The following is a 26,577-nucleotide window of genomic DNA, read 5'->3' on the forward strand; positions in this document are numbered from 1 at the left end:
TAATGTTTTGTGGTTATTTGTCTTTGTTCTATGAACTACTGTTTAACTTATACAACAAATGCCTTATTGCCTCATTTATAGAAAAGAAGCACAAGGGAAATGCAATTCTAAACAAAAGGGACGATCTTCCCCCTATTTTCTGGCACTGACGACGCCAGAGGGCGTTGCAAAGAAGGAGAGGCTTCATGTAGCTCTTCGAAGATGCTCGCCTGGTGTGGGAGCTGCTTCAGCTACCTGTTTTCAAAATCAATTTTGCACTTGATGGAGTCATTGCACAAAGACGTTACAGCCCACTGCTGAGACAGGCTGCAGGAGCGGGGATGTCTCAGGGTAAGCCAACGGTTTTAAACCGCAATTCCATTCCTACCTTCAATAGCAGGTTGCTATAGTGTGTAAACAAAGTGGCTAGCCGCTGTAGCAGCGTTAGCAGCAGCTGTGTGTGGTCAGCTGGAAGAAAGCTGGACCTTGTTCGATGCGTCTTTGTTTGCTTAAATCTGCCGGTTGCTCGGGCGGTTTTTTTGACGATAGCATACCTGGCTGTTTTGTGGTTTGCTGACGCTGCTTCGACTGGTCATGATAAGTAAGCTATTTAGCTAAATTTAACAACGTAGCTTCAAATATTACGTTTTCTCAAAGGTCAACCCTCTACCTGTTATATAAGACTTGAAAGCTACACATGGATCAACTTCTGTCTCTTTTTTAAGTATGTCTTCAATCGTTTCATTAATTTTAGCGTCGTGATAATTCTCTTGTATCTCAGTGTGGCTGTTTACATCAATTGGATTCCCAGTGCTCAGTGCTAATAATAGACAAACAGACTCCTACAATTAAGCCGTATTACATAATGAAAACACATGTTTATGGTAGGAAATCGGGAGCAGATGTGCTTGTGAAAGGAGCATTTTCTCCCTTTATGCTAATTAACCTGACACGAAGATCATTATGGGATGCTTTCATCGCCCTCCACACAAGCTGACTGCCTTATTGGATGCGTTATTAGGTTTTTGCAGTCCTACGGAGTGCTGCAGCTTGAGAAGGCAGACTGAGAGCTTTTCTGATTTCCTTCCTTCTCTCATTTGCAGGACAAAAAAGAAGTGTGAGAGACCACTGTGGGATCCTCATCTAGCTTGGCTGTGTGTGGATGTTTGTATGGACGAGTTTACTGTAACTGCATGCAGATTTGAAGCCTGATGGAAAAAAGAGACAGAAAGCAGGGATATTTTGACAGGTAAGACACTCTGGGTTTGTTTGTCTATATTAAATGTCTCTTGCTTTGCAATGTATTGGACTAATGTTTGTATTTGAGCTTATGCCCAAATGACCAGGTAGAGGTAGTCAAGCTGGTGCTATCAGTGAGGTGCGGAGCCGGTCCAAGGCATTAGAGAACTAAGCCGCATCTCTGTGCCCACACGCTTCCATAGAGCCTTCAGAAACCCTTACATTCACAGACAGTATAAACCTCTCATCGTTATAATAATTTGATAGAATTTGTTCATTGTGTATTGTATGGAAATGTAGTTTTATAACTTCTATATATATGTGTTTCAGTTGGACATTGCTCAGATCTGAGGTCTTATTCTCATATATATTTGGAGTCAACTGGCACAAACAATGATTATGACCACAAATCATGGAAATATGTTACAATGTAAAGCAATTAATGTGCAATTAAATTAGGTTTCAACCTTCTGTGATTCTTACGCACATAAAAATGTCTTAAAGACAGTTAGTTGTTTATAGGGATGAAATGAAAGCAGAAAAGTCAAGTCAAAGTTTATTTATATAGCACAGAAAAGAACAAAGTGTCAACATGAGGGTACAAAATAGAGATGTGCGGTGAATTGAGATTGAGCAATTCATACGTTTTCTAGTCAATATTTTTAAGTAAAAAAACATTCATTTAAGATTTAAACGAGCTAACTTTTGGTAAACATACAATGTGAATTTTCTAAATTCAATAGTAATTTTGCAGAACTTTAGTTTATTGCCACCCACTACTGTAGTTCAGTCATTCCAGTCGCTTGTATTAGAGCTGGGGTCTCTTCTAATGCAAACATTTACTGTTTGCAAAGTAAACTTCAATGGGTAGTTAATAATTTCCATACGAGTCTGTAAACACAATGAATAAAACTTGTTTGACCCGTCTGTTATGAGTCTGAGTTTGAGTTGAAGCCTTGTATATAGAAAATATTTTATGTTTATTTAGAGCTTTCACCTTTTGAAACACCGTATCCCAGTTGCTACTTATTAAACAAATACTGTAAGCCCAACTATTTATTTTCACAAGTGTCGCATTATGGCTTTCTATATAATGCTCCACTCGTTATAAAAAAAACTTTATTAAAAGTTAAGTTTGGGTTTATTTAAAATATAATGGAGATGGTAAATATAGAAAATAGAAAGGAAGAGAGATGGGGTAAAAAGTTAGAAGGGAAAAGGGGAGAGAAAAAAGAGAAGTGAAAAAAGGATGAAGAGAATACAAGAAAAAAACAGATTTCTCTTTCTACACCTGCAGAAAGAGAGGAAAAACAGCAGAGTCCTGAGAAACAACATGTCTATTTATAACAACACAACATCTAAATAACACGTGCAAGTACTAATCAATACAAAAGGCATTTAGAGACAACTGCAGTCCGAGATAGTGTATCTGTATAAACCTGAATCCAAATATTATGAAGACAGCCTTATAGTCAAACAGAAAATGGAGATTGAATTTTTTTAGCCCCAAAAAATCAAACGTCAGAAAGCATCAAATTGTGAAAGAAATAGCTTGATGGCATCTGCACATTCAGAATGAACAGTTTCTCTTATTCACAAGTAAGCAAGGAGTCCGAGATTTCTCGCTTCATCTGTAACAAAAGCTAAATCCTTCTGAGCTACTTTCAGTTTCTCAGCCACATTCTTATGCAGCTCATCTAGGTTTAAACCTGCGTGACTCTCTTTTATTTCTCTCGTTTGGAGAATCCAACATGCTAGCTCCTAGTGCTAGAATTTATTGTAGCAGACACAAGCTTATACTCAAATATTAAAAGCACCTTCTGGTTGTACTGACATAACATATTTATTGGTTTGAAAGTCTTCGGCATTTCTGTTCATCATCTCTGTTCAACACTGAGGCGCATTGAATAATTGTGCATTTTCATCTCTGATCTACACCCACCTTACAAGGCCTCTATTTAATCAGTAGTGCGTCAGAGTTTCACACAGAGAGGCACTGGCTGTTGACTGTAAAATTGGATTTTGGCAGTGTTTTGAAACATGATATTGGGAAATGAGTGGAAAAAGGCTTATCACAGTTACGGAGTATGGAGGGATAAGAACTTGTGAAGCTATCAGCAAATTGCAGCTCTTAGTCTGTGACGTCTGTGAAGGTGAGGTGCTTCACCGAGCTGCATGCAATTTAGACGTTAGATTACTGTGAAACCTGTCACCAGTTATTATTTATTCAAATTCCATTCAGTTTATTTATATAGAACCAATTCACAACAAATGTTGTCTCAGGACACTTTACAAAAAAACTCTATTCAATCATACATGCATTCTAATTGATCCTTATAGATCAAAATGTTTTTGTCTAAGGAAATTCAGCAGATTGCATCGAGTCATGGACTTGCAGCATTCACTCCTCTTGGACCAGGTTGTTAGCTTTTTTTCCGTGCATCCTGCAGGTATTACAGGATGTTTGTACATCCTGTGTTTCAGTGGATGTGAGCGCCATATACAATCACAAATCAACTTTTACACCTATGGAACGAGTGAATCATAAAGAAACTTGTTCAGTTGCTTCCTAAATGGAAATAAAAGTAGATTTAAACCCAATCAATGCCTGGATGGTAAGCACAGCATTAGGGTTTTTTCAGAGTGGGTATGTGATTCAATTGTGTCTTATGGGCTTGTTTCCCTTGCATTATGGCTCCGGTTTCATGTTCTGATTGGGCTGACGATCTGGCTCAAATAAGACATCAATCATGTCTTTTCTGCTGGAAATATTAGACTTTAATTATTGGATCACCATTGCATTGGTTCTTAATGGGATTTTGACTCTATGTACTATTAGAATAGGTCTACCTGTATGTGCACTAAGCAGATCTAAAGCAACATGCAGCAGATCACCTCTAATAAAGTTACCCAGAGGTGTCTGATGTCTCACATGCAGTAAAATGGAGTTCTCTCAAACAGAAGTGTTTAACATGCCTATTTCTATAGCTACCATCAAGCAGTCACTTTGTGATTTTAATTCAAAGCTTTCTTTCAGATTAAAAGCTCAGCTTTGAATCACAAAGCTGATTCAAAGCTGAGCTATTAGATTGAACTGTCTTCCTGGACAGAGTGATATTTAATGTTACTTCTACAATGTTTAATTTGTTTTTCCTCTTGCTATTTTGTGCTTTGCACTTTGTTTTTTTTTATTTTTTTTTTGGTAGAAAACGGTGGTGCATGGAGCGGGATGTTTTATACCTGCCTGTTATTTTCCTCTACTAGCCTGAGCTTTTAGATTTAACTTGCTAATGCAAAAGGGAAACACACCGATTAGAGTTTTAAAAGTTGAAACGGCTTTGACTATTCCTCAGTTATGCGTCTATAATAATCTCAAATTCAGAAGTTAAAATCTTCTTATTGTTTCAACATTCCAAACCTATTTTGGATTTAGGGTTGTTTATCACGGGACCCTAGCGACTTCAGAGGGAGTGCTGCAGAGTCAAGTGGCCCGCGGTGTGTTTGGGAAGAGAATCAATATGTTCAGAGCAAAAATAGTTCTTATCAGCCAACACAGCTACTGCTGTAACAACCACATCCCCTCCTATTTGAAGTGTGTGCCACTTCGCTTCCTGACATATCGAGCAAAGGTCAACATGCGGCTGCCCAGTATTCCGTTGTCCAAGCAAAAGTCATTAGGCACTGAACTGCTTTGTTCCAGTTATTCTCACTATTATGACTCAAAATAAGGTTTTGTTGATAGTTAGTTGATCACTGTCTGATAAACACTTGTTTATTCATAGGGGCCTTTCGTGTTAAAACGTCATGCATGATTTCTTTAAATGGTGCATAATCATCAATTCAGTGCAGCAAAGTTAAAACAAAGTTGTGAATGTAATACATTGTTGTTCTAATAGGTTCACAGTGGCGCAGTTGGTAGCACTGTTGCCTTGCAGCAAGAAGGTCCTGGGTTCAATTCCCGGCCGGGGTCTTTCTGCATGGAGTTTGCATGTTCTCCCTGTGCATGCGTGGGTTTTGTACAGAACTGGAATTATATCTGAATTTTAAGTTGTATGAACTAACTGTGGTCACCAACCAAAAGATTAAGTTACATTTTTGGTTGATTCAACAAGCAACACTTTGCTTAATCTCAGGGCTTTCGAATCTGTTCCTACCCAGACTCTGGTTTGTAGAACAGTACCACTGTTTGTTGAACAGTACCAGTAGAACAGTACCAGTACTACAGAATGCTACACGTAAAAGAAGAAAAACAGAGTTTGGAAATGAAAGGAATCCTTTTGATCTGTGGAGTATGAGAAATGCCCCTGAGCGAAACAGATGCTGCTACTGATAGGTTTCTGGAGATTCATGCTGTGTCTAAGACTGCAAAGAGGAGAGACCTTAGTTCCCTTTGCCTGTAGCCTTATCGACCCAATCTCATCCATCCCATTAAAGCACTTCAATACTTAAGATCCTGTTGTTGTGATGTTCCTTTATTTGCTCTTCACCTGGGGCTGTGCTGGAAATTACCTCAGTTCCTCCAATAAGTAGGCTTATCTTTTCTTGAGATATCTTCTTATAGCGCATGTAGTGCTTTGGCAAAAGTATCCACACCAATTGAAGTTTTTCACATTTCTGTTACATTCCAACTACAAGCTTCAATTTAATATAATGTGATCAGTCACCACAAAGTGGGGCATAACTGTGAGGTGGAGAAAAAAAAAGAGGCCTGCTTTACAAATTGTTTGATAAATAAAAATAAAGAAGCGAGGCGTTCATTTTTATTCACCTCCCCCTAAACTGGGTTCCAGATGTTTTGGGTGTGTGTCCACCAGCTTCACACATCTCGAGACCATTCACATTTACACAACAGCTCAAGATCATTCACATCGAAAGGAGAACATCTCTAAACATCAATTTCAGTCTAGATTGCACTTTGACTAGGCCATTCTGATTCATGAAGGCACATTGATCTAAACTCGTCTTGCTTTGAGGTGAATTTCCATCTCGGTCTCAAGTCTTTTACAGCGTCTAGCAGCTTTTCATTAAGTGTTCAGCTCAGTTCCTCTTCCCATTCTTCTCTTTCCCAGTTGAAGAAAAGGATCCCCGTGCATGATCTTGCCACCACCATGTTTTACTGTAGAGACATTCAGAGTTGATTTTTCACCACCATGGAGTTGAGAAAGGCATGTTTGCATTCATAGCTTGTGGCAATCTGCAAACTTCTTCTGGTTTTCTTTCAACCATCAGTTTCATGTTGAAACATCAAAGTCAGATTTTTGCACAACTAACATTTATGCTCTTCAAAGGGTGCAGATACACTTGCAAGACACTGTACATAACTTGCGGCTCACCACTAACCCTATCTACCAGTGTACTTCACAGTAGTAGGCTTCCATAATGTACCCCCATCATTTGCTGCCCATCAATGATTAAATAGGGAGTAAGAGGAGTCTGAGAAGATGATGTGGCTGACACTGCAAAAAACTGTATATGACAGGCGGCCTCAAAACTCACTCCATCTACTGTTTATCGCAAATGCACTTTGTTTTAAAAAGAAGATCTAGATTATGGTTTCCTATTAAAGAGTGCAACATCTGTAAAAAAAAAAAAAAAAATTGTAAAAAGTCTTTTTTCCTTTTCCTTTTTTTTTTTTTTGGCTCATCAGGCTGAAAAGGCGAAAGCAGCTGAAGCCAACCCAACCAGAAAAGAGCCAGAATGAGCCGAGTCCGGCAATCATGTCCTCCTGTGACACAGATCCCAACAAGAAGGCAGATCTGCACAGAGTAACGGATAAACCACCTGCAGGTCTGGGTGAGGCGTGGCAAGAGAGAGCCGATTCTTCTTCAATGATATCAGTGAAAAGCATACATAGCATACATAGTCAAATTTCACTTACTAGGTTTGAGCAGAAGTAAGGTAAATCTATCTAGGTTAGAATTTGTTGGCTAATGTATATGTTGGCCTACTCTCATGTATTTCTTGTTTTGAGCATAATAAAGAAACCTGCTTCTGATAATTACATGTAATACGATATATTTAACCACTGCAGACATCTAATCATTGGTGTTTCTGTTTAGAAACAACTTATTCTGCAGAGTTAGCTGTTCACAATGACTGAGCATTACAAACATTCCTCTTTTGTTTAAAATGTTTCCTGTTCTCTCAGAGAGATGCAGAAGCCCCACAAAATAGGGAATTATTTGCATTGTAGCAACCTCAGCAGTTTTAAATGGGAAGTTGCATAATCATTTTCCTGGTTTGTTTAAGAGTCAGTGAGAACAGTCAGGGCACCATGTTCACAAAGCCTGCATACAGTAAGATTTGCTTTTAATTAGTTAATCCTGAAAGAAATGTTAAAACTCCTCATAATCTGTTTGCACTTTTTTGACAATGAACATATTATGTCTTTAACCCACTATTTGGAATAAGCGAGATTCACTGTGAATACTTGTAAATATATCTTTGGATTGATAAACCAAACAGTAAAAGTAATGCATCATATAAAGGTTTCACCATGGCAGACAGTTTTAAAATAAACCAAACTTGCCTTACTAAGGCGGTTGTCCTCCTTAAGTATCGCGTTCACTTTGTGAAACTCTCCAGTATCACTGATGACAAAGCAGTCCCACAGTATGATGCTGTTCAACTAATCCGAACAAACATCTAATTTTTGTATCTTTCTTGCCTGAACATGCACTATAGCTAAATTTAATTTTGATGTTAAAATATTTGAAATATATTTTTACATGTATTTGATTTGTAGGGGTAATTTTTTTTTTTCAGGATCTTTATTCTCCCTAAATGTAGTATATCATGATGGGGTTACCCTATACACACAGGCTGAATTTACATTGTGGTATTACAGTGTCGGCTCTGTGCAGACTTGGTGAAGTGCAGAGGTCAGAGGAGTGGCTGTTCAGGCACATTCAGCAAAAGTTACAGCAGTCTTAGTCATGCACTGTGTTTCAGTCAATTGTGCACTAAAAGCTTCTGCGTCCTGGCAAGAGGAAAATGCTGACTGTGGGAATGATCTGCAACAGGAGTCTGATTGTGTGTCTGCTTACAATAACTGCTGCAGCCTGTGCTGAATAATAATAATGGAGAGAAAAAAATAACTGGTACTGAAACACAAGTAACTCAATGGATGTGAAGGCCCTTCACTGCACCACAGATTCTCTCTTGAGATTCGAGTTGTGACTTTGACAGTGTGACCACACATTCCTGAAAAAATCTTAAATTCGTGTATCTATAATTAAGGCCTTGAAATGTCTTTACTTAATTTACAAAATGTAATTTGGCCTTACATATGTTAATCACAAGTTCTAAATTTTGTTGTGGCACGACTATTTAATATCATATATTCTATGTAGCTGATTTTTCTCAACTGAAACTTATTAAAATTAAAAGATGACTTAAAATCTAGATCTACCAAGGTATGAATAATTTGCTCAATTTCATCCTCATGTGACATGACGTTGTCCGCCACGTTTGCTCTGTCTCTTTCAGCTTATCTTTTTATTTTCCCCTTGCAGTTGTGCTTAATGTTTCACATGAACCCTACTAATATACTTTGAAGTTTGTGTTTTTAAAATGTGATAAGGTTGAAGAAGTGTAAATACTGCAGTGTAGGGAATAGTTGCAATACAAAAAAGAGATTTCTAATATTTAACATTTTCTAGAGTCTATGATTCTTCTTCCACTTTCAGGTGATGGCTGTAAAAGTAGCAATCAGGCAAAAATGGAGAAAAAGAAGCCCCCGGGGACAATAGAGTTCATTGTGAGTAGCCCAACACTCGCTAGACAATTTGAAAAACAAGATGCTAATCTATTTATTTTGCATCATTTTAAGCCGTGTGTGTGTTTATAAAGTCTGCAGAAGCTAGGTTTCACATAAAGGCTGATCTGTGGTTACAGGTGGGACCTGATGATTCTATCAACAGCATCGCACTTAAATTCAACATCACCCCGAACAAGCTGGTGCAACTGAACAAGCTCTTCGCCCGCAGCGTCTACCCTGGCCAGGTGAGAGGACTGAAACTGTCCGTTTGGGCTGATTTGCATCGTCATTATAGATTAGCAGACTATTTATTAGCCGTCCACTGTCATTACAGAAACTGTTTGTTCCCGACGTGAGTCAAACAGAAACAGACCCAAAGTCGCCAGCGGCTTCTGACGCCTCTTTCACTAACTGTGTTTCTGACAAGCCCTTACAAGTGAGTCAAAATCAGTCTGGGATGTTGCTGTAAGGCTATTTGACCTTAAATACCTAAACAGTGTGCTGTGGCATTTATGAGTATCAAATCTTAACACTTAAGTTGTGCACATACTATTGGATTTGTCCTTAAACTTGTTCCAGGATTGCACTCAAAGCTGCCGGTCAGCGAAGTCCATCCGTCGGGAGTTCTCACCAAATTCTGAGGATGAGAGCCCGGCAACAGTTAAATTCATTAAGATGAGCTGCAAGTACTTCACCGATGGCATGGTGAGAAGCTTAGATGCTTTGCTGATGTCTGTTTAAAATGTAGATTAAAACGCAGCCGTCGCGGGTTCGACTCCCGGACCCGGCGACATTTGCCGCATGTCTTCCCCCCTCTTTTCCCCCTTTCCTGTCAGCCTACTTGCAAAAAATAAGGGACACTAGAGCCCACAAAAAGAATAAAAAAGTATATATAATTTAAAAAATTTAGATTAAATCTTGAAAGACTCCTTCTGAAATGTAGAAAGTTATTATTTTATTGTTTTTCATGCATTTAATTAATGTCCTTAGATGTTGATAAATGATTTGTCTTCTTTTGCTCAAGCTACTGTGTATACCTTACCTTAATGTATGCTTTACATAAGTGATAATTAAATGTGTAAATTTAGATTTTGTCTTTTTCTTGTGGATGAAAGAAAAACCCTGAGGCAGATATGCTAAGCAGGAAATTTTAGTGTGGAATTTGGTCTAAACATTTTCCAAGGATGCTAAGTTTGGAAAAAATATTTGTACTCTCAGACTTCATTCCCTATCATAGTTTAAAAGTTGCTTTCATCCATTATGAATAGTTTTTGCAGAGTTTATATTTAAAGTAAGACCGCAGCAGAAATATTTACCATGAATTTAATTTGAGCTTTAGTGTTTATGCTTAAAATTATCCTAAAAAGAATGCCAATACTGAAAGGTCACGTCAGGCAGTAACATTAAGGGATAAAAGTGCAGTAGTCACTAATGTATTTCTTGCAAAGTGTACAGAAACTGTCTCCCTAAATGCAATAGTTGTTCTACTAGATAAAGTCATGACTGCTGCTTTCCCTGTGTTAGGGTGTTGTGGGCGGTGTGTTAATTGTAACGCCCAACAACATCATGTTCGACCCTCACAAGTCGGACCCCTTGGTCATCGAGAACGGCTGTGAGGAGTACGGCCTCATCTGCCCCATGGAGGAGGTGGTCTCCGTGGCGCTGTACGACGACGTGTCGCGCATGCAGCTCAAAGACGCTTTGCCATCGTAAGAGCTGACGCTCCATATTTCTGCCGTTTTCTTACCATCCTTCCTGGCCTTCACTTTTACTCCTTTTTTCCTTATCCTGAGTCCAGCTCAGCTTTCTCTTGTCCTCAGCTGTTTTTTTCTGACATTCTCTTCAGAATGCTACATTTCCAATTCAATTCCCATCCACCCTATTGTGAGCGTTTTCGTTTGTTAAAAATGTGTCTTTTATTTGAGATTTTTGTTACCTCACATCACATTTGTTATTCAGTTGGGTGCAGTTTTTAATTTAAGTTGGTCATGTTCTTTGTTTTTTGTTTTTTTTTCCCTGTACTTTTTTTCCCCCTCCCCTCCTTCCATCCTGTTTCCCGTCTATGTGATGTCCTGTGTCCTCACAGAGACCTACCCCAGGATCTGTGTCCTGTCTACAGGCCTGGTGAGTGGGAGCAGCTGCCATCGGAGCGGGAGCTGAACCCCTTTAGTCGTTACGAGGCTCTGGTTCCGAAACAACCCATATTTTTGGATGACATTGAGTCTACCCTTTCTGAAACTGGTAAGACATCATCAAATATGGATTTTTCCAGTCCATACACCCCCATAGCATTAGTAGTATGCCAAAATCAACTGGTCAGATATGCTCAAAGGACTCAAAACCTTTAAAAGTAAAAGATGTTTTTTTTGTTGGCTTTTATGTTTTTCTGATCAACAATAAAGTAAGTATGAGATATTTTAATAAAAATAAACAAATCGGTCAGATTTAATATCTAATTCAGTAGATCTTAAGTAATGGTTTCTCTTGTGTACATTATTAAAAGAAAGGTATTCTGTTTTCTAAATTTACGTCATTGATTGTTGTTTGTTTCCTTGGTCTATAGTTTTTTTGTTTGTTTTTAGTGTGCCTCATTGTTCCTTTGAAAACATTATAGCTCAGTCGCATCTGACCATAGAACATGGTTTTAGTAGAGTCCAGTAAACTCGTCAGATTCAATTTAGTGATGTAAGGGCAAGAAAAGTTGTGTCCTTCCTCCCAAATAATTTATTTGCATATAGGAAATTTCCTAATCTTCCCATGGGATCTTTATTGAATAAATGTGCTCAAACTAAAGGTTGGATTTTCTTGCAGTCAGTGGTAAATTTATTTGAAGGGTGTTTGCACATATTAAACGGAGGGGCCCGTAGTTGTATAGGGCTTTGTTTTAACATATTCCCTATTTCCAGTGAGTACAGAGGGGGAGCAGACAGAAAAGTCTCCATCGGATGAGGGATTTACCGATCTGGAGCCTACTATCAACTGGAACGCTGAGGAGACACAGGGGAGCTCCTTGACAACACACTGCAGAGACAATTATGAACATGTAGGACCAAATTGTCTCAACCTGCAGGAGCCCCGAGACTATTCAGCACTCAGTCGAGCTAAAGGGAGGCTGGATGACGAAGAGGACGAAGGTGTTGCTCAGAACAGCTCCATAGAGGAAGGAGTGTCAGTCTTATCTGCCTTAGAGACCGAGAAACAGGGTAGCTTGCAGATTAAACCCTTGAGCCAGCAGGTAGCTGAAACCAAAGATACGCACCCTGAAGGCGCCGAAGAGCTGCTAAATAGAGTAGAAGATAAAACACCCAGGAGGCTGAGCCTGCAGGAGGCTTCAGAGGTAGAGAGAAGAAGCCTGGACAGACTAGCAGAGGGCGACAGAGTCAGTGAGGAGGTGAGACAAAACAAGAACCAGGAATCTGAGATGAGGTCATGGCTGCTGAAGAGGATGCAGGTTCCAATAGAAGGTACATCAGAGTGTTGGTTATTAATGGTATTTATATGCTGAATATATTACACCTCAAACATTCAGTGTCGGTGAACTTTGAAAAGTTAGAATAAAACTGTCTCATTAAGAAGTTTTAATTTATTTTTTTTTCTTCTTCTTTTTTTGTCTTGCTTGGCAGACCTGCTTTTACCATCGGAGGAGAAGAGCAAAAATCCACCCATGTTCCTGTGCTTCAAGGTTGGGAAGCCAATGAGGAAGTCCTTCGCCACCGGCATGACCTCCAGTCCCGCGCCCTCTGTCAGGGTCCGGGAGAGGCAGCCAGAATACTGGTTTGCTGTTCCTCAGGAGAGGTGATGTTAACCCCCTCAAAAAACCATCAGAAATGACAACGTCAAAATAAAGAAATGGTCATGTTTTTTTGTTTTTTTCTCGAGGACAATCTGTTGAAAGGTGTGTTGTGTGTGTCTGTGTGTGTGTGTTTCAGGGTGGACAGTCTCTACTCCTTTTTCGTCCAGTGGTCTCCTGATGTGTACGGGAAGGAAGCCCGTGAGCAGGGCTTTGTTGTGGTGGAGAAAGACGAGCTGGACATGATCGACAACTTCTTCAGTGACCCTGCGTCTTGCAGCTGGGAGGTGACGATTTTGTGCTACCATCACCCCAGTTTGTGTGTGTGTACGTGTGTTTTTTAATCCCTTTACTTTTGTCTTTTTTACTGCTGCATATTCTAGATCATCACCATTGACGAAGCCAAACGCAGGCAGAGCTTTAGCAGCTGTGACAGAGACTCTACGGTTGACGCCTTGCCCATGCTTATTGATAACAGTGATCTGCTCCAAGATACACACATTGAGAAGGTAAGTTGTGTAGGACATGAAGCAGGTTTCCCACCATCCAAATCATTTCACTCTTTTTTTTTTTTAAATTGAGATTTAATTTTAGTTTGTCATGTCAAACATGACAAAAAAAAGTTATGTTTAAACAATAGATTTCACTCTGGTCACAGCATAACAGCTTGGTTTTATGTTTAAAATGATTTAGAAATAAATATAAACATATTAAGTCCTACCCTAGATACTTGTGCAAGTATTAATTCCTTAATTCACAGTCTAATAGTTGATTATTTTGTTTCTTTCAGCTTGCCTGTCGCCTGCCAGCCCGCGTGCAGGGTTATCTATGGAGGCTGGTCTACAGCACTGAGAAACATGGCACCAGTCTGAAGACTCTGTACAGGAACTTGTTAGATGTGGACAGTCCTGTGCTGCTGGTTGTCAAAGATATGGATGAGCAAGTAAATGACAGACATATTGCACAAGATAAAACTGTTTAGCTTTGGCGCCTCATAGTGGTGAAAGATATATAGACTTCACAAACTCCAGGTCATGTCATTTGTGGATATTTCTATCAGAAAGGTAATTTTTTTTTATTTTTATGTCTTGTTACAGATATTTGGAGCTTTTTCAACTCACCCCTTCAGAGTCAGTGAACATTTCTATGGCACTGGAGAGACATTCCTGTATAGCTTCTGTCCTGAAATTAAGGTTTGTGCTTAACTAGCTCCATAAACATATCCCAAAAATCTGCACTCACTTTAGAGTATTTTAATTCTGACATAATTTGGCATAATTTCAGGTGTACCGCTGGACGGGGGAGAATTCTTACTTTGTGAAAGGCAACACTGACTCTCTGCAGATGGGCGGAGGAGGGTGTGTACAGCAACCACATTATTTCCTTTGCTGACACTTGGCTGTTGAACAGAAAAGTGCATTTTTGCTGCTCCCTGACTTTTTTTGTCCTCTCTACTGTAGCGGCCATCTGGGTCTCTGGCTGGACGGGGAGTTGTACCGAGGCACCACCACCAAATGTGCCACCTTCAACAATCAGCCACTTTCCACCCAGCAGGACTTCAACATCCACAGTCTGGAGGTGTGGACCTTTGAGTAGCCTCATCTGCTCAAGCTCCTGACAAATCTACACATCTTGAGCCATTAGAAAAACACTCCCAAGTCTGTTATGCATCACTTGGAGCCACTCATGAATGAGACTGAGTGTCATGTGAGACAGACACAAGCGGCAAAGGCGTCTGTGTTCTGCAGGGAGCCTCGTCACAAGTTTACATCCAGTTGCTTTTACAAGTGGAGGTGCGAAAAAAAAAATGCCCTGAGCTCATTTGCTGCCTTACAAATAGAACAGAGGCTCCAGCTTCCTCAGTGTGAAGGCTGCCTTGCAGTCAAAGTTGCTCTTTGACTGTGTGGCTAAGATCTAAAGAGGCCAAAGTGCTCACATTAATGTTCACATTATTCCGAACAACACCAGATGAAGGTCCATGTAAAGGAATAGGAAGCCTCGGAATGCTCTGGGGTTATCCTTACAGAAATTATAACAGTGTTGACAATATTTGTATGTTTGACAATGTACATATTTGTGTACTGAAGAAATTTGGAATGATAATCTTTTTTTGTTGTTATTGCTGCAGTTTACTCAAAACTTGAAGGAAAGAGACAATTACCAGGGTTAATTTTAACCCATTCAACATCAAATAGCTAAATTGTCTCCATCTGAAGCATTCGCTTCTCCTTTGGTGATAACTTTTTCTCTTGTGGTGAATCTGAAATGGCAAGAGTGAGATACAGTTCACTTCCCAAATGAAGAAATATGATCCAAAAAAACTCTTACAGCCAGAAACAAGTTTGCAATGACCAAATTTAATGTTTTGTTCCTGACCTTGTATTTTATAAGAATATTTTTGCATTTTATTTTTATATTATTTTTTTTTTATGAGAAAACTGCTCCTTTTTTAGTATTATTTTTTTTTTTACAATAGTTTATTTCTGTTCTTGAGTAATTTTATGTTAGAATTTTTTTTGTTTGTTTGTTTTTTTTACTTGGTTATTGTTGTTGAGCCAATTTAACATGATGCCACTTTGCACTACAGGATGCAGGCAATGCTGCCTTTGTGGCCCCTGGTAATGAACGTTACTTTAATATTACTGTTAAATTGTTACAAAATCTAGTTGAATCTTTAACCAGAGAAGGGAAGTCCAACCACGCCTCACTCTCTACATTAGCTAAGCGTTGATGGAAAAAGGGATAAACTGTTATTGCACTCTGATGTGGCACTAACTACACAATCAAATCTGCTAACACAGAAATGAAGCCTCTTTTTGTATCTGATTCAGGCTTGTAGTGCATGAATACAACACCACTACCTGTCATACTCTGTTCACTAATGCCAGAAAAATGCTTCATGTTAAAATTGAGCGATATTACTTTAAGCTGGTTGGTGTTGTAACTGTGAATGCTCTCCAAGTATCATTTCTTGTGAATCCAAAACTGCTGCGCTCTGTGATGTCTCTAAGAAGCTATTTATTGTTGTTATTGCCACCACATTTAAATTTAAATAAATGTTAAACGTATAACATAAAAATAAAGATGAGCTGCTCATGATTTCAGTTTATTAAGAGTTGAACCCACATATGGAGGCCTTAGTCCTCGACATGGCTGTCGTAGGTTCGATTCCCGGTCTGGCAACCTTTGCCGCATGTCTTCCCCTTCTCTCATTACCCACTTCCCTGACAATTAACTACCAAATAAAAGCCACTAGAGCCAAAATAATTTACAAAAAAGACTGTTTTCTTGAAAGTTTGACTTATTTCCCTCTATAGTCTAGAGCGACGGTTTTCAAAGTGTGAGGCGCGCCTCCCCTAGGGGGCGCCAGAGCACTTTAGGGGAGGCGCCGTGCGAGGGAAAAATAAACCGGAAAAGAAGCTATCTGCTTGCTGTCTACTGATGTGAGAGAAAGAATGGACAAATTTTTAGTAAAGAAAAAGGCAGGGGAGACGAGCTCTGGCGTAAGTAGAAAAAAGAGGAAGTATGACCACGACTACTTAAAGTTTGGATTTTCCTGGACTGCTCCCGATGATGCTCCAAGGCCGCAATGTGTAATCTGCAAGGAGGTTCTGGCTAATGATAGCATGTTAGCGCACTTTTGGCGCACTTTTGGCTGTCAGTAGGGACTGAATTTCCACAGCTCTCCACGAAGGCAGTGAACGTGCTCATCCCCTTCACTTCAACCTATCTCTGCGAATGTGGGTTTTCCGCACTCGCAATGATAAAAAGCAAATACCGGTCAAGGCTGCTGGTTGAAGATGATCTGCGGTTAAACCTCTCCACAGCGCAACCCCGCATTAACCGGATTCGCGCTTCAAAAGCACAAGCACATTGTTCCCACTAAAACTAAGGTGAGCTGAACAGTAATGTCGCCATGTTGCCAATTTAGTTAAAATCATAAATAAAATGAGTCACACATGATTCAGGACCGTGATAGAAAAAGAAAGGGTGCGCATAGCGTGCGGAATTGTTTTTTCCTTTGTAAGCCTCCGCTCTTTCATACAGCACGCTCTTTTAGCTCGAGATAAATTGTTTAGATGAGCCACAAAAAGAGCTCCACGGTTTTGCAACTGTTTAGGTTTTTGATTTACTTTTTAATTTCAAGGAAATGTGCAACATTTACAGATGTGTTCCAAAGATCTGATCAAAATGTTTTTGTTAAGATGTGAAAACACTGTTGGTATCTCAAACATTAAACTCAGAATCTCAGATGTAACGGGGGGAGGGGCGCAGCAGGCATTGTGCTCCTTGAAGGGGGGCTCACCCTTTCATACTTTGAAAACCCCTGGTCTGGAGGGATTTGGCCCCTGGCCTTGAGTTTGACACGTGCTGTAGAACGTCATCTCAACACAGACCGTTTTCAGAAAAGATGCGTCACTCTGTAGATTACAAACAGTTTTTAGCTCAGTTTAGCTTTAAAAGGAGGTTTGAAGGTGTTCGGGGGATTCAACAGATTGGCAGATTAACTAAATTGTACTTTTGTTTTACTCTTAAGGTCTTTCTAAATAATGTTAACCTAACTTCATCGCCATTTACCTTTAAGGAAAACTACCGAGTGATGTCCCCTCGCAAAAATTGACGATCTTTGGTAGACATGTAATGCGGAACAAAAACAAATATGTTGAAAGGTAACTCGAACCAGGAAGGAAGATGGAAGGAAAGACTTCTAGAGAGTTTGATGAATCGTGTATTTTCTGCCATTTTGCGCACAACAGAGACGAAGAAACGACTGTTCTTAAGCAGGTAAGGAGTTTTTGTTGGGTTTAAAGAGGAGAAACTCTTAGGTCAGAGTTTCAGATTTATTATTTGAAATAAAAATAATCCCGTCCAGGATTTTTATTGATCTATCTACAATAACTCTTTGAAGAATTTGAATTAATATGAGTTACAACAATATTTAATTTCCCTTTGGAATCAATAAAGTATTTTTGAATTTGAATTGATTTATACATTTCAGAATTTTTAAATGGATATCACGTCTGAATGTGAGTTATCTTTGGGTGGGTATTATTTATGTGTTTTGAATATTTAAAAGTAAAACGAAAAAAGTGACTAGAACTTGTCTGACGTATTGACAGATCTCAAAGAGCAAAAGTTTTTGTCGCTTAAACAAAATATAGTTCCTGAATTTATTTCCAAGTTTTTGGCAGTTAAATGCATCCGGAAGTTTCATTCTCCTCAAATGGAGAAAGCAGGAAGGAATGGTCAACCATTCCAGGAGTGACAATCCCTAAATCCATTTCAAAAATACTCAACAGCACGGCTCTGAATCATCCAGGAAGTAAAACGAACCCAGATCAGCATCTCATTTAAGGCATCATGACCTTAAATGAAATAATTTCACTCTTCTGCAGGACAAAGAGTTTGTTTGCTTCAGAGATATTGATCCTGTTGCTCCTCATCACTACCTGGTTATTCCTAGAGACCACATTGTCAGCTGCAAATCACTGAACAGAACCCACATTGACCTCGGTCAGTGACATCCTCTCCTTACACTAGTTCTATTATATTTTTATATCTGCTGCTCATAGCGGCCAGCAATAACAAACCATGTGTTTAACAGTTGAAAGGATGGCCAAATTTGGGAAAGAAGTCCTCCTGGACCAGGGGATCACTGATATGGAGAATGTAAGGTGGGTGTGAAATCTAACAAGTGTGTTTATTTCTCACTTGTGGCCAGCAAACTTCCTCTGGCCTTTCTTCTGTCTGTTTTTTTTTTTTCTAGAGTTTTTACATGAGGGGAATAAAATAGAAATATAAGATGTTTAAAGTGTAAAACGGGTCAAGTTTATAAAACAAAACAACATAAATTAAACAAAACATGTCAAACACAACATGCAGGGTAACCAGAAAATGTCCACAAAGAGACAGGTGGAAATGGTTGCACAGATTGTGACAGTAGAGCAATATATGAAATGAAGGAGAAAATAAACTGACAGACAACCAAAATGATCTAAAGTTGGTCATTTTAAGCACAAAATGGCCATAGTGAGGCAATTCATTTAACCATAAAATTACTTTAAACAGCCTAAAAACTTTGGAAATGTCAGGAAAGTACTGACTTTGAAATATATACATATATTTCAGGCCTGGATTGGTGGGAATAAAATTACTTTACAGACTTTCTATCAAGTTGTCTTTTCTTTCTTTCTGTTTCTTTTTTGTATCCTTTCAATCTTCCATTTCTGTTTCCTTCCATCCTTCTTTTCTCCCTTCCTTCTTGATTCTCTTTTTTGGCCTTTTTCCCTTTCTTCTTTCCATGAGACCTGCTGTCTTTTACTCTGTAATCCTTCCTAACTTTCTTTTTTAACTTTCGTTTTTGCTTTTTCTTGTTTTTGCAGACTTCAGATAGACATTAGCATATTTTTTGTTCGCCAGTTATTGGAAGCAGTTGCCATTAAGGCTTAATCAAATACTTTGAGCATAAACTCAATTGGAAGTGTTTTTATTTGTGTTTTAAAATGGAAATTGAAACTGAAAAAGAACGCTGAAATTCTGAGTCAGCTACAATACAAGACATTAGAAGTGAAGAAAAACTTGTTGCAACTCTGTTTAATCTGTAACTTCACTCACATATTGTGAGACTGCGGCAAAAAGAAACTGAGCTTGGCACTGATGTGTGTTTGTTCTTCAGGTTGGGGTTCCATCAGCCTCCCTTCATCTCAGTAGAACACCTTCACCTCCATGTGCTCGCCCCGGCTAGCCAGATCTCAACTTCTATGCAGTACAAGTTCACCCCAGGAACTGACCGTTTTATTGCTGTGAGATTGGCTAACGAATTTTCTTCCTAATTTTTTTTTTATACTATTGTAATGTTTTCTTCACTTAAAGAAAACAAAAAACATTACATGAATCAGCTGTAACATGAATCAGATATAACGACGTGTGTCCTTTCTCTACTCTTTCTCCAGGAAAGGTCTCTAAGGGAGCGTTTAAAGAAAGTGTCTCCACTTACCTTTGCAAGTTTTAGACAATATTTGGGATTTTAAGTTTAATCCAACATTTAACCTAAAGGGAAAATGTTGGAGCTTAAGGAGCCTCTAATGATCATGCAGCTGTGGTAAAAAAACAAAACTCAGCCTGGAAAGAAACTTTTACAAGCACTGGCTGTTAAGACAGAAAAGCTGAATTCCAGTGTGCTGTTTTGAACATTTATTGTTCATCCGTCTATTATGTAGCACGGAGGTTGCAAGGGGGGCTGGTGCCTCTCTCCAGTGGGATACACCCCTGGACAGATCGTCGGTCTATCGCAGGGCAACACAGAGACAAACAGGACAAACAACCACACATGTGCACACTCACACTTAAGGAGAAGCCAAAGTCCCCGGGGAGAACCCACGCATTTACAGAGAGAACATGCAATCTCCAGGTTGGCTGGAACTCCAACCCAGGACCTTCTCGCTACAAGGCAACTAGTCTACCCACTGCACCACTGTACAACCAACACATTTATTTATTTTTTAATCATTTTATCTTTATTTTTAGTCACATTTACATGTTAAGGAGACAATAAGCCAAACTGTGGCATATAAATCATCTATTGTAGATTGTATTGTTTACTGAAATATATGTAAAGCGATTTGTTATTTTATAGTTATTTATAATTAGTACCAAATGAACTGTTAGATAACTAATATAAACATTAAAAGGTGATTTTTGACTTGTTTGAAAAATGGTCTTGATATATAAAAAAGATGCGTACTCCTTTTAAAATGTGGTTTTTATCAGTGAAATGAAAAAGATTGTGATTGAAAAAAAAGCTTCCTGTATTTATTGGATTTATTTTAAAGTTATAAATGTCCATTTAAGCTTATAAAGCGATAAAACAATTGTTTATAGGATAGAAATTCTCAATATTTGTTTCACCTCAAAATAGTTTTTGTTCACATCATTTGGAGTCAAGGGTTACAATTTTGTGACTGTTGTGTTTCTTTAAAGATGTACAGCATATGAGCCAACTTATGTTATAATTTAAGTGCTGAAATCAAACTCATCCGCTTGATGTATTTTTTATTTCGTCGGTGTGCTTTTGATTCCTCGCTTGTATGACAATTTGTAATGGCCATAATGACGTTTACAAACCTCTAAAAAATTTTCATGTTTTTATTATGATCAAGACAAAATATTTTAGCACTTTTTCCCACATTTATTGTGGCATACATCCTACAAATAAACTAAATATAAACCAACATGTTAGAGCAAAACAAAATTAATACATATACAAATGCTGCAATAGCTTGATTGTGTACTGTAAGTGTGTCAGGACAGTTAATAAATGTGGAAAATGAGGAAGAAGACTGCAAAAATAGGATGTTTATCATTGATGGGAAGATAAAAAGGGGAGAGAGCTTGCAAGAACTTCTATATGTGATAATGGTCTCTATTCTCCATACTGGACCGAGAAGTAGAGTTGAAAGACAATCATTTTCTTTCAAAGAAAACATCCAGGCCTGGCTAATATCTTCCAAAACCATGCGGGAAAATGAGTTGTCAGATAGGAGAACTTGAACATCTTGGGACAGAAACAACGCAGCAAATCGCCAAAAAATCCATGTTGACTTTCCAGCTGGAAAATAGGTCCTTAAGCAGAGCTAGGACAGGATGACTTTATTCACAGTATATTGATGTGTGGGTAGCCCAGTGAACTTAGTAAGTGTTATGTTACAAACAAAATGTGACATAAAGGCGAAATGTCATCATGTAGATGAAAAAATCTGGTGCTTTCTTTGATTTAAATACAACAGGTTTTTTTTCTTTAGCTATTTTATTATTATGAGATTAGGACTTGTATCAATAGTTCCTTCTGCCTGTCATGGCTGGTGCTGACGTTGCATTCTTAACATTCTACGTTAACGTGAAAGCGTCGCTGCTGTGGTGAAGTCCCGCCCCTCCCATCGTCAACAACTGGATTCCAGCTTTCTGTATTTTCGACAACTAGCATCGCTAGCCCGCTAACGATGGTTGCGTTCATAAAGACGTAACGTAACCTCGACTGACTTGGGTTTGTTTCTTTTAATCTGAGACGGGCTCCGGTCACGGCCCGTGTCGTCCATGCATGCTACTGGACCAGCGGCCGCAGAGAGACTCGCTGGCGTACCGTCCTTTAGCCTTCTCCGGAACAAGATTAGCAGCTATCGCTAGCTGGCTCGCTGACAGCTGCCTGGGTTAGCTACGTGCCTTTAACAACGACGTAGCAAGGATTTATTTGATAAAACAATGAGTCGTCTCTGACATTGGTGAGTCATCGTAGTAGTTTGATATGTTTTATATTTTTTAATGTTGTTTTTAATGCAACCGCGCTAACCATCGGCTTGTTTGTAGCCACACATCCAGAGCCACGCCTGTACCATTTAAATCACTGCGCCGCATGACGCTGGGAACTTATTTCGGCTTCAACGCGCCTACTACTGTACAATGTTTGTGGTCAGGATATTTAAGGCATTTCTACTGTTTTTGGTTCACAGAGAGTACTGAGGCCTTGTTGGTTGTCACTTAGGAGTTATCCGAGCCCATTTCTTGCAAGGTGGGTCTCGGTTGACTCTGCATCGGTGCTATTGAAGATACGCTCGTCCGTGCACGCTGGTTTGGTTTTACCAGAGCTGCCAATATGATGCCGGTGCGTATGATCGCCTTCTAATAATGTTGAGTTGTGTGCTTAATTATACAGAAATCCTATGTGCTTTCTCTAGGTAGGTGAAATTTTCCCAAAGACTTATTTAAAATAAATTGCTTATTTAAATGACAGAAGTGCATTGCATAGCATTTAAAACATTTAGATTTTGGGGTCATTCATGTCTCTGATACATAAAAATATATTCTGACCCAAATTACTATTTTATCAAATTTCTTAAAATATCATCAATAAAATATCAATTTAGAGTCCTACAAAACCCTTTAATATTTTATGTTTTAATTTACTTGGAATTGTTAAATTCAGCCAAAAGGCCAAGTTCCTTACTGTCAAATATTTTTACAATGGATTGCAATTTATTGTTAATTTCTCAAATTAAAACATTTTGCACTTCACATCAACCTAAAACACAGCTGTGGAATAAAAACCAAAACTATTTTTATGGCTAATCCAAAATGGGTTTATTAAAACGGAAAGCTTCGGCATTTTGATCATAAACTATGCCATGTTTTGTATTTGTGTAAAGGTATTGCCATTTAACTTCTAATATATGCCAATTTGAAGTTTAATAAGATAATACAGTATGTTTTGCACAATCTTCTGTCTAATTATAATATAAAATACATTAAAGACATCTTATAATTTTTTTTAAATGTTGCTTGTTTAATATAACCTTATTCAGATAAAACTCTAGCAATATCTTGATTATTTTTTATTACTATATTTCATATTATTTAACTCAGCATTCACTTTTTCATACATTTTGTCAAATAAAAGAAACATTTATCACCTCCACTGCTATTGGCTCCTTTCCACTTTATACAAAACTTATTTTTAAAAAAAGGCACTGGTGTACCTAAAGGAGTGTTGGTTTTTTTGCTTGTTATATTTTTCTGTACCCTGTGTTGACCTGGTTTTATTGTTGTATGTGGTGTAGAATATAATAACTGAATTGCAGCTCTAGTACTAAGGCTTTGTTGTTGTCTGTCAGTGCTGAGAAAGCAGTGATGTATTTTGTGGAAAATTCATCAAATACAAATTACCTCCTTCTATCATGACATTATGGATTCTGAAAACATAAATGCAGAATCCATAATGTCATGATTGAAGGAGGTAATTTGTATTTGGTTTGTTATCCAAGAGTTGCAGGAAACAAACACAGTGAGCCTTTTAAAGCTTCCAAGTGTACATAGTCGCTCTATATTTGTTCCAGTGGTGACCTCCTCCGGTCCAAATGCAGCCACAGCCTCGGCGAACAGTTGCATCCTGTGGCACCAACCAGATATTGACAGAGTCAAAGAGTTAGTCCAGCAGAGAGGGACTCGGTTCTCTCGTGTGACTCGGCCAGCCAATGAGACCGCAGTAGATCTAGGTCTGTTCGACTGCGTCAACTAACGCTCTGTTGTTGGGGGGGCTTTTGAGCTGAGTGGATTGTCAAGAGGCATTAATCTCACACTGTGAAACTGAGCAAAGCTTGACTTAGAGGAAAAAGTAAACATTGTTTTTTTTTTTTTACTCTCACTTTTTTAGATTAGTTGCTTTAAAAGCAACACCAGGCGAGCCACCACGCTAAAAGTGCTTGTCATAAAAAAGTTAAATATTCGTAGTCTAATATGGTGGGTTGTGACTGTTTGTTCTTTTTATCAAACCCAATATGAGTAGATGGATAGAGTCAGGTATTGATTTATTTAGAAACTTTCAGTTGTTTAAGATGCCCATTTCTATTTTACTGCTTGAATAAAATACAATTTTGATTATGCTTTTAAAGTTTTGTCCTAATGGACATTAGTCAGCCTTCACTCTGAAACGGTGCCTTAGGAAGGGCAGATAAGACGTTGTTGGACTTTGACACCTTTTCGTCTGTAAGCTGAGGCTTTTATTCTTTTTGAAGACCTTGGCAAATCTGCTTCATATTCTAAATGTGAAATATTAAGACTTGCTGCATATTAACAAACAAACCTGCATAAATGCTCAGGAACAATTTCCTAATCAGCTAAAGCAAGCCTTAAGTCTGCTTATTCAACGTGGAAAGATCCTGTTGTTATGTTGTTTAGGTCAAAGCAAAATAAAAAAAAAGAAAATGTTTATTCAGGTTTATGTTGCATGTGTTTCCATTTTTCATTCATTCTGAGGCTATTTTTCAGTAATGTTTGTGTTTAAATGCTGAGAATTGTGACATCCAGATTCAAAAAGCCCTTTCATCAAAGCACGCCAGTTTATTGATGCTTGTTAAAGAGAAGCTTGTTAAAACCTTTTGATTCAATGATGTGCAGCATAAATCACAAAGAAATGGTCACAAGTCATCCAAAGATGGAAATCAAATCTATTCAGTTTAAATGTGTGTGCATTTAATTCTTGGAAACGACCACGGCCATGTAGCTTGGTCAGCATACAGCCACGTAGACACTCCTGCTGTTTACCACTGCCTCATGCAACACTTGCGGAGCCCTGAATATTTTTCCTTGCCACAAGTTTCTTATCCTCAATGGTGTCATAATAAGCTATGTTGACACAATAGAACCTCATTCCTCTGCCTCAGTATTTGGCTACAGTGCAATACATGCTTTTCTATCAAAGCAGAACATTTTCTTTGGCATCATTCAAGTTCTAAAAGAATATTTTATGTGTTGTTTTTTTTTTCACTTTTATTTGAAGTAAAGGGAAAAAAATTTTGAAGCAGTTGGCAAATATACTTAGTAAATCATTGCGATAAAGCTCAGATGGTTTTGACTGTATAAGTCTTGTGTTCTGATGTCACTGTTTTATCTTGCTTTAGGAAAGTTTTATTTTGAATCTGGTTTTCAGGAAGCACTTTTGTGAAAGTGGAACATTCTCCTGCTTATGTTCCACTTTATTGTGAGTAAGTGTAGGATAAAATTTGAGTGAGTGATTGGTCGTTTTGTCCATTCACCATTTTTCTTGCGTTTTTGCAATCTTGATCATTTTCTACCGGACAAAAGGAGCTGTCTGCCATGAGACATTTCGTACTGACCTTAAAGTCAGTACGAAATGACTGTATGAATAGAGGGGGCAATATGTTCTGCTTCCTCTATTCTGGGCAGAACATACTGTATTAATATTTACTAAAAGTATTTTTTATATTTTAAGAAAGGCTTCTGTAAGCAACTGTGGGTATGAGTTTCACTAAGACTTATTTTGGTTTGACTGGAGGTTATTAATTTGTCATGTTTGGTCATTTAATAGCCCCAAAAGGGGTTTAGAATTGTAATCAGGGAAAACAGAGTTCAATATAAAAAACCTCTAAGTGTTATGCCTTAAATTTAAGTAATACTAATGGTTTCGTGAATTTTTGTTTATTTCCATAAATCATAAAAACCCAAAACTACAACGCGAGTAAATAGATTTATAAAGGTTACAGAGAGAAACTGTTCATTAGGTGAATATAGTAGTGAAAATAGGGTGACTTGGCCTGAGGCCTTTATCATTTGCTGGATTATCCTGTTCATGTTTAATACGTGTGTGTGTTTTTTTTTTGTCTTTGAACCCAGTGAACATTAATCTGAATCATGATTAGATCAACTAAAAGTTTAGCTTTTCACTAAGATTCTATGTCATTCTTTCACTCGAGGTTGTGGAAAAATAGTTTTAATTTAAAATTCTGTCAAGGTCTTTGATTAATAACCAGGTTTTAGAATGTTTCTTTCTTACTTTCATATTATAAAATGCTGCTTTACATATTTAGCCATGAAAAGACCGATCCTGTCCTTTTTTTGTTTTTTCCCCATGACGCCACAGTAGCCAGCACCACATCCCAGCCACAATCTTCTGTCAGAAAGTCTTTTCGTTATCCTCCTCTGCCCTCTCTCCCTCTTTTTCATTCTTTCTCTTACTGTTAGTTACACTCTTGCTCACTCTCCCCCCGTCCGTCCATCTATCCCTCCCTCCCCGAACTGTACATCCAGCTCGTGTTTTTTTTTTTTTTTCCCCCCTCCCAAGTCTCCTCTGCAGCACTTTTCTGATGCACGCACCGCTGTCGGCTTTAGAGGTCTGCTCGCGATGGCATAACGATTAAGTCCCACGACTGCAAAAGCAGCAGCAGCGCCATGATGAAGAGGTTTGTGAATATAATGCTGCGTGGCCTTGTTAGCCTCTCCAAGGAGAGCCCTATTTGGGCAA

The 26,577-nt window shown here is 38.5% G+C and overlaps 3 protein-coding genes across 12 annotated transcripts in view; all 3 read left to right on the forward strand.

The window, feature by feature from the left end:
* Nucleotides 1-161: 161 nt before the first annotated feature.
* ncoa7b (nuclear receptor coactivator 7b) lies at nt 162-15,866 on the forward strand. Of its 4 annotated transcripts, none has more exons than XM_032585938.1 (17): nt 162-330; nt 1,083-1,228; nt 6,866-7,011; nt 8,907-8,977; nt 9,115-9,222; nt 9,312-9,413; nt 9,557-9,682; nt 10,502-10,686; nt 11,064-11,218; nt 11,884-12,441; nt 12,601-12,772; nt 12,907-13,054; nt 13,151-13,276; nt 13,558-13,710; nt 13,865-13,960; nt 14,052-14,125; nt 14,228-15,866. In XM_032585938.1, exons 2-17 carry the CDS (start codon nt 1,191-1,193, stop codon nt 14,361-14,363), a joined length of 2,394 nt encoding a protein of 797 aa, XP_032441829.1. In that variant the 5' UTR covers nt 162-330; nt 1,083-1,190; the 3' UTR covers nt 14,364-15,866. The 4 variants fall into 4 exon arrangements, with proteins under 4 accessions (XP_032441829.1, XP_032441832.1, XP_032441831.1 ...); XM_032585941.1 differs by having other exon boundaries at nt 11,097-11,218; XM_032585940.1 differs by having other exon boundaries at nt 6,866-7,005.
* A 1,259-nt stretch (nt 15,867-17,125) lies between these two features.
* On the forward strand, nt 17,126-21,101 carry LOC116734500 (histidine triad nucleotide-binding protein 3-like). The gene is made up of 5 exons (XM_032585942.1): nt 17,126-17,552; nt 18,164-18,281; nt 18,373-18,442; nt 19,444-19,570; nt 19,721-21,101. Exons 1-5 carry the CDS (start codon nt 17,460-17,462, stop codon nt 19,796-19,798), a joined length of 486 nt encoding a protein of 161 aa, XP_032441833.1. The 5' UTR covers nt 17,126-17,459; the 3' UTR covers nt 19,799-21,101.
* Nucleotides 21,102-21,679: 578 nt separating this feature from the next.
* ppp1r13bb (protein phosphatase 1, regulatory subunit 13Bb) overlaps nt 21,680-26,577 on the forward strand; it is a 30,202-nt gene continuing 25,304 nt past the window's right edge. For 5 of the 7 annotated variants that reach the window (XM_032585931.1, XM_032585935.1, XM_032585936.1 and 2 more), the window contains exons 1-2: nt 21,680-22,045; nt 22,274-22,425. In XM_032585931.1, the coding sequence (XP_032441822.1) occupies nt 22,417-22,425 (9 nt within the window). In that variant the 5' untranslated portion in view covers nt 21,680-22,045; nt 22,274-22,416. Of the gene's footprint in view, nt 22,046-22,273; nt 22,426-26,494; nt 26,516-26,577 lie in introns of those variants that run through there. The other 2 variants (XM_032585932.1, XM_032585933.1) reach the window with 2 other exon arrangements.

Source organism: Xiphophorus hellerii, chromosome 15 (assembly GCF_003331165.1).
Source record: "Xiphophorus hellerii strain 12219 chromosome 15, Xiphophorus_hellerii-4.1, whole genome shotgun sequence".
Lineage (NCBI taxonomy): Eukaryota > Metazoa > Chordata > Actinopteri > Cyprinodontiformes > Poeciliidae > Xiphophorus > Xiphophorus hellerii.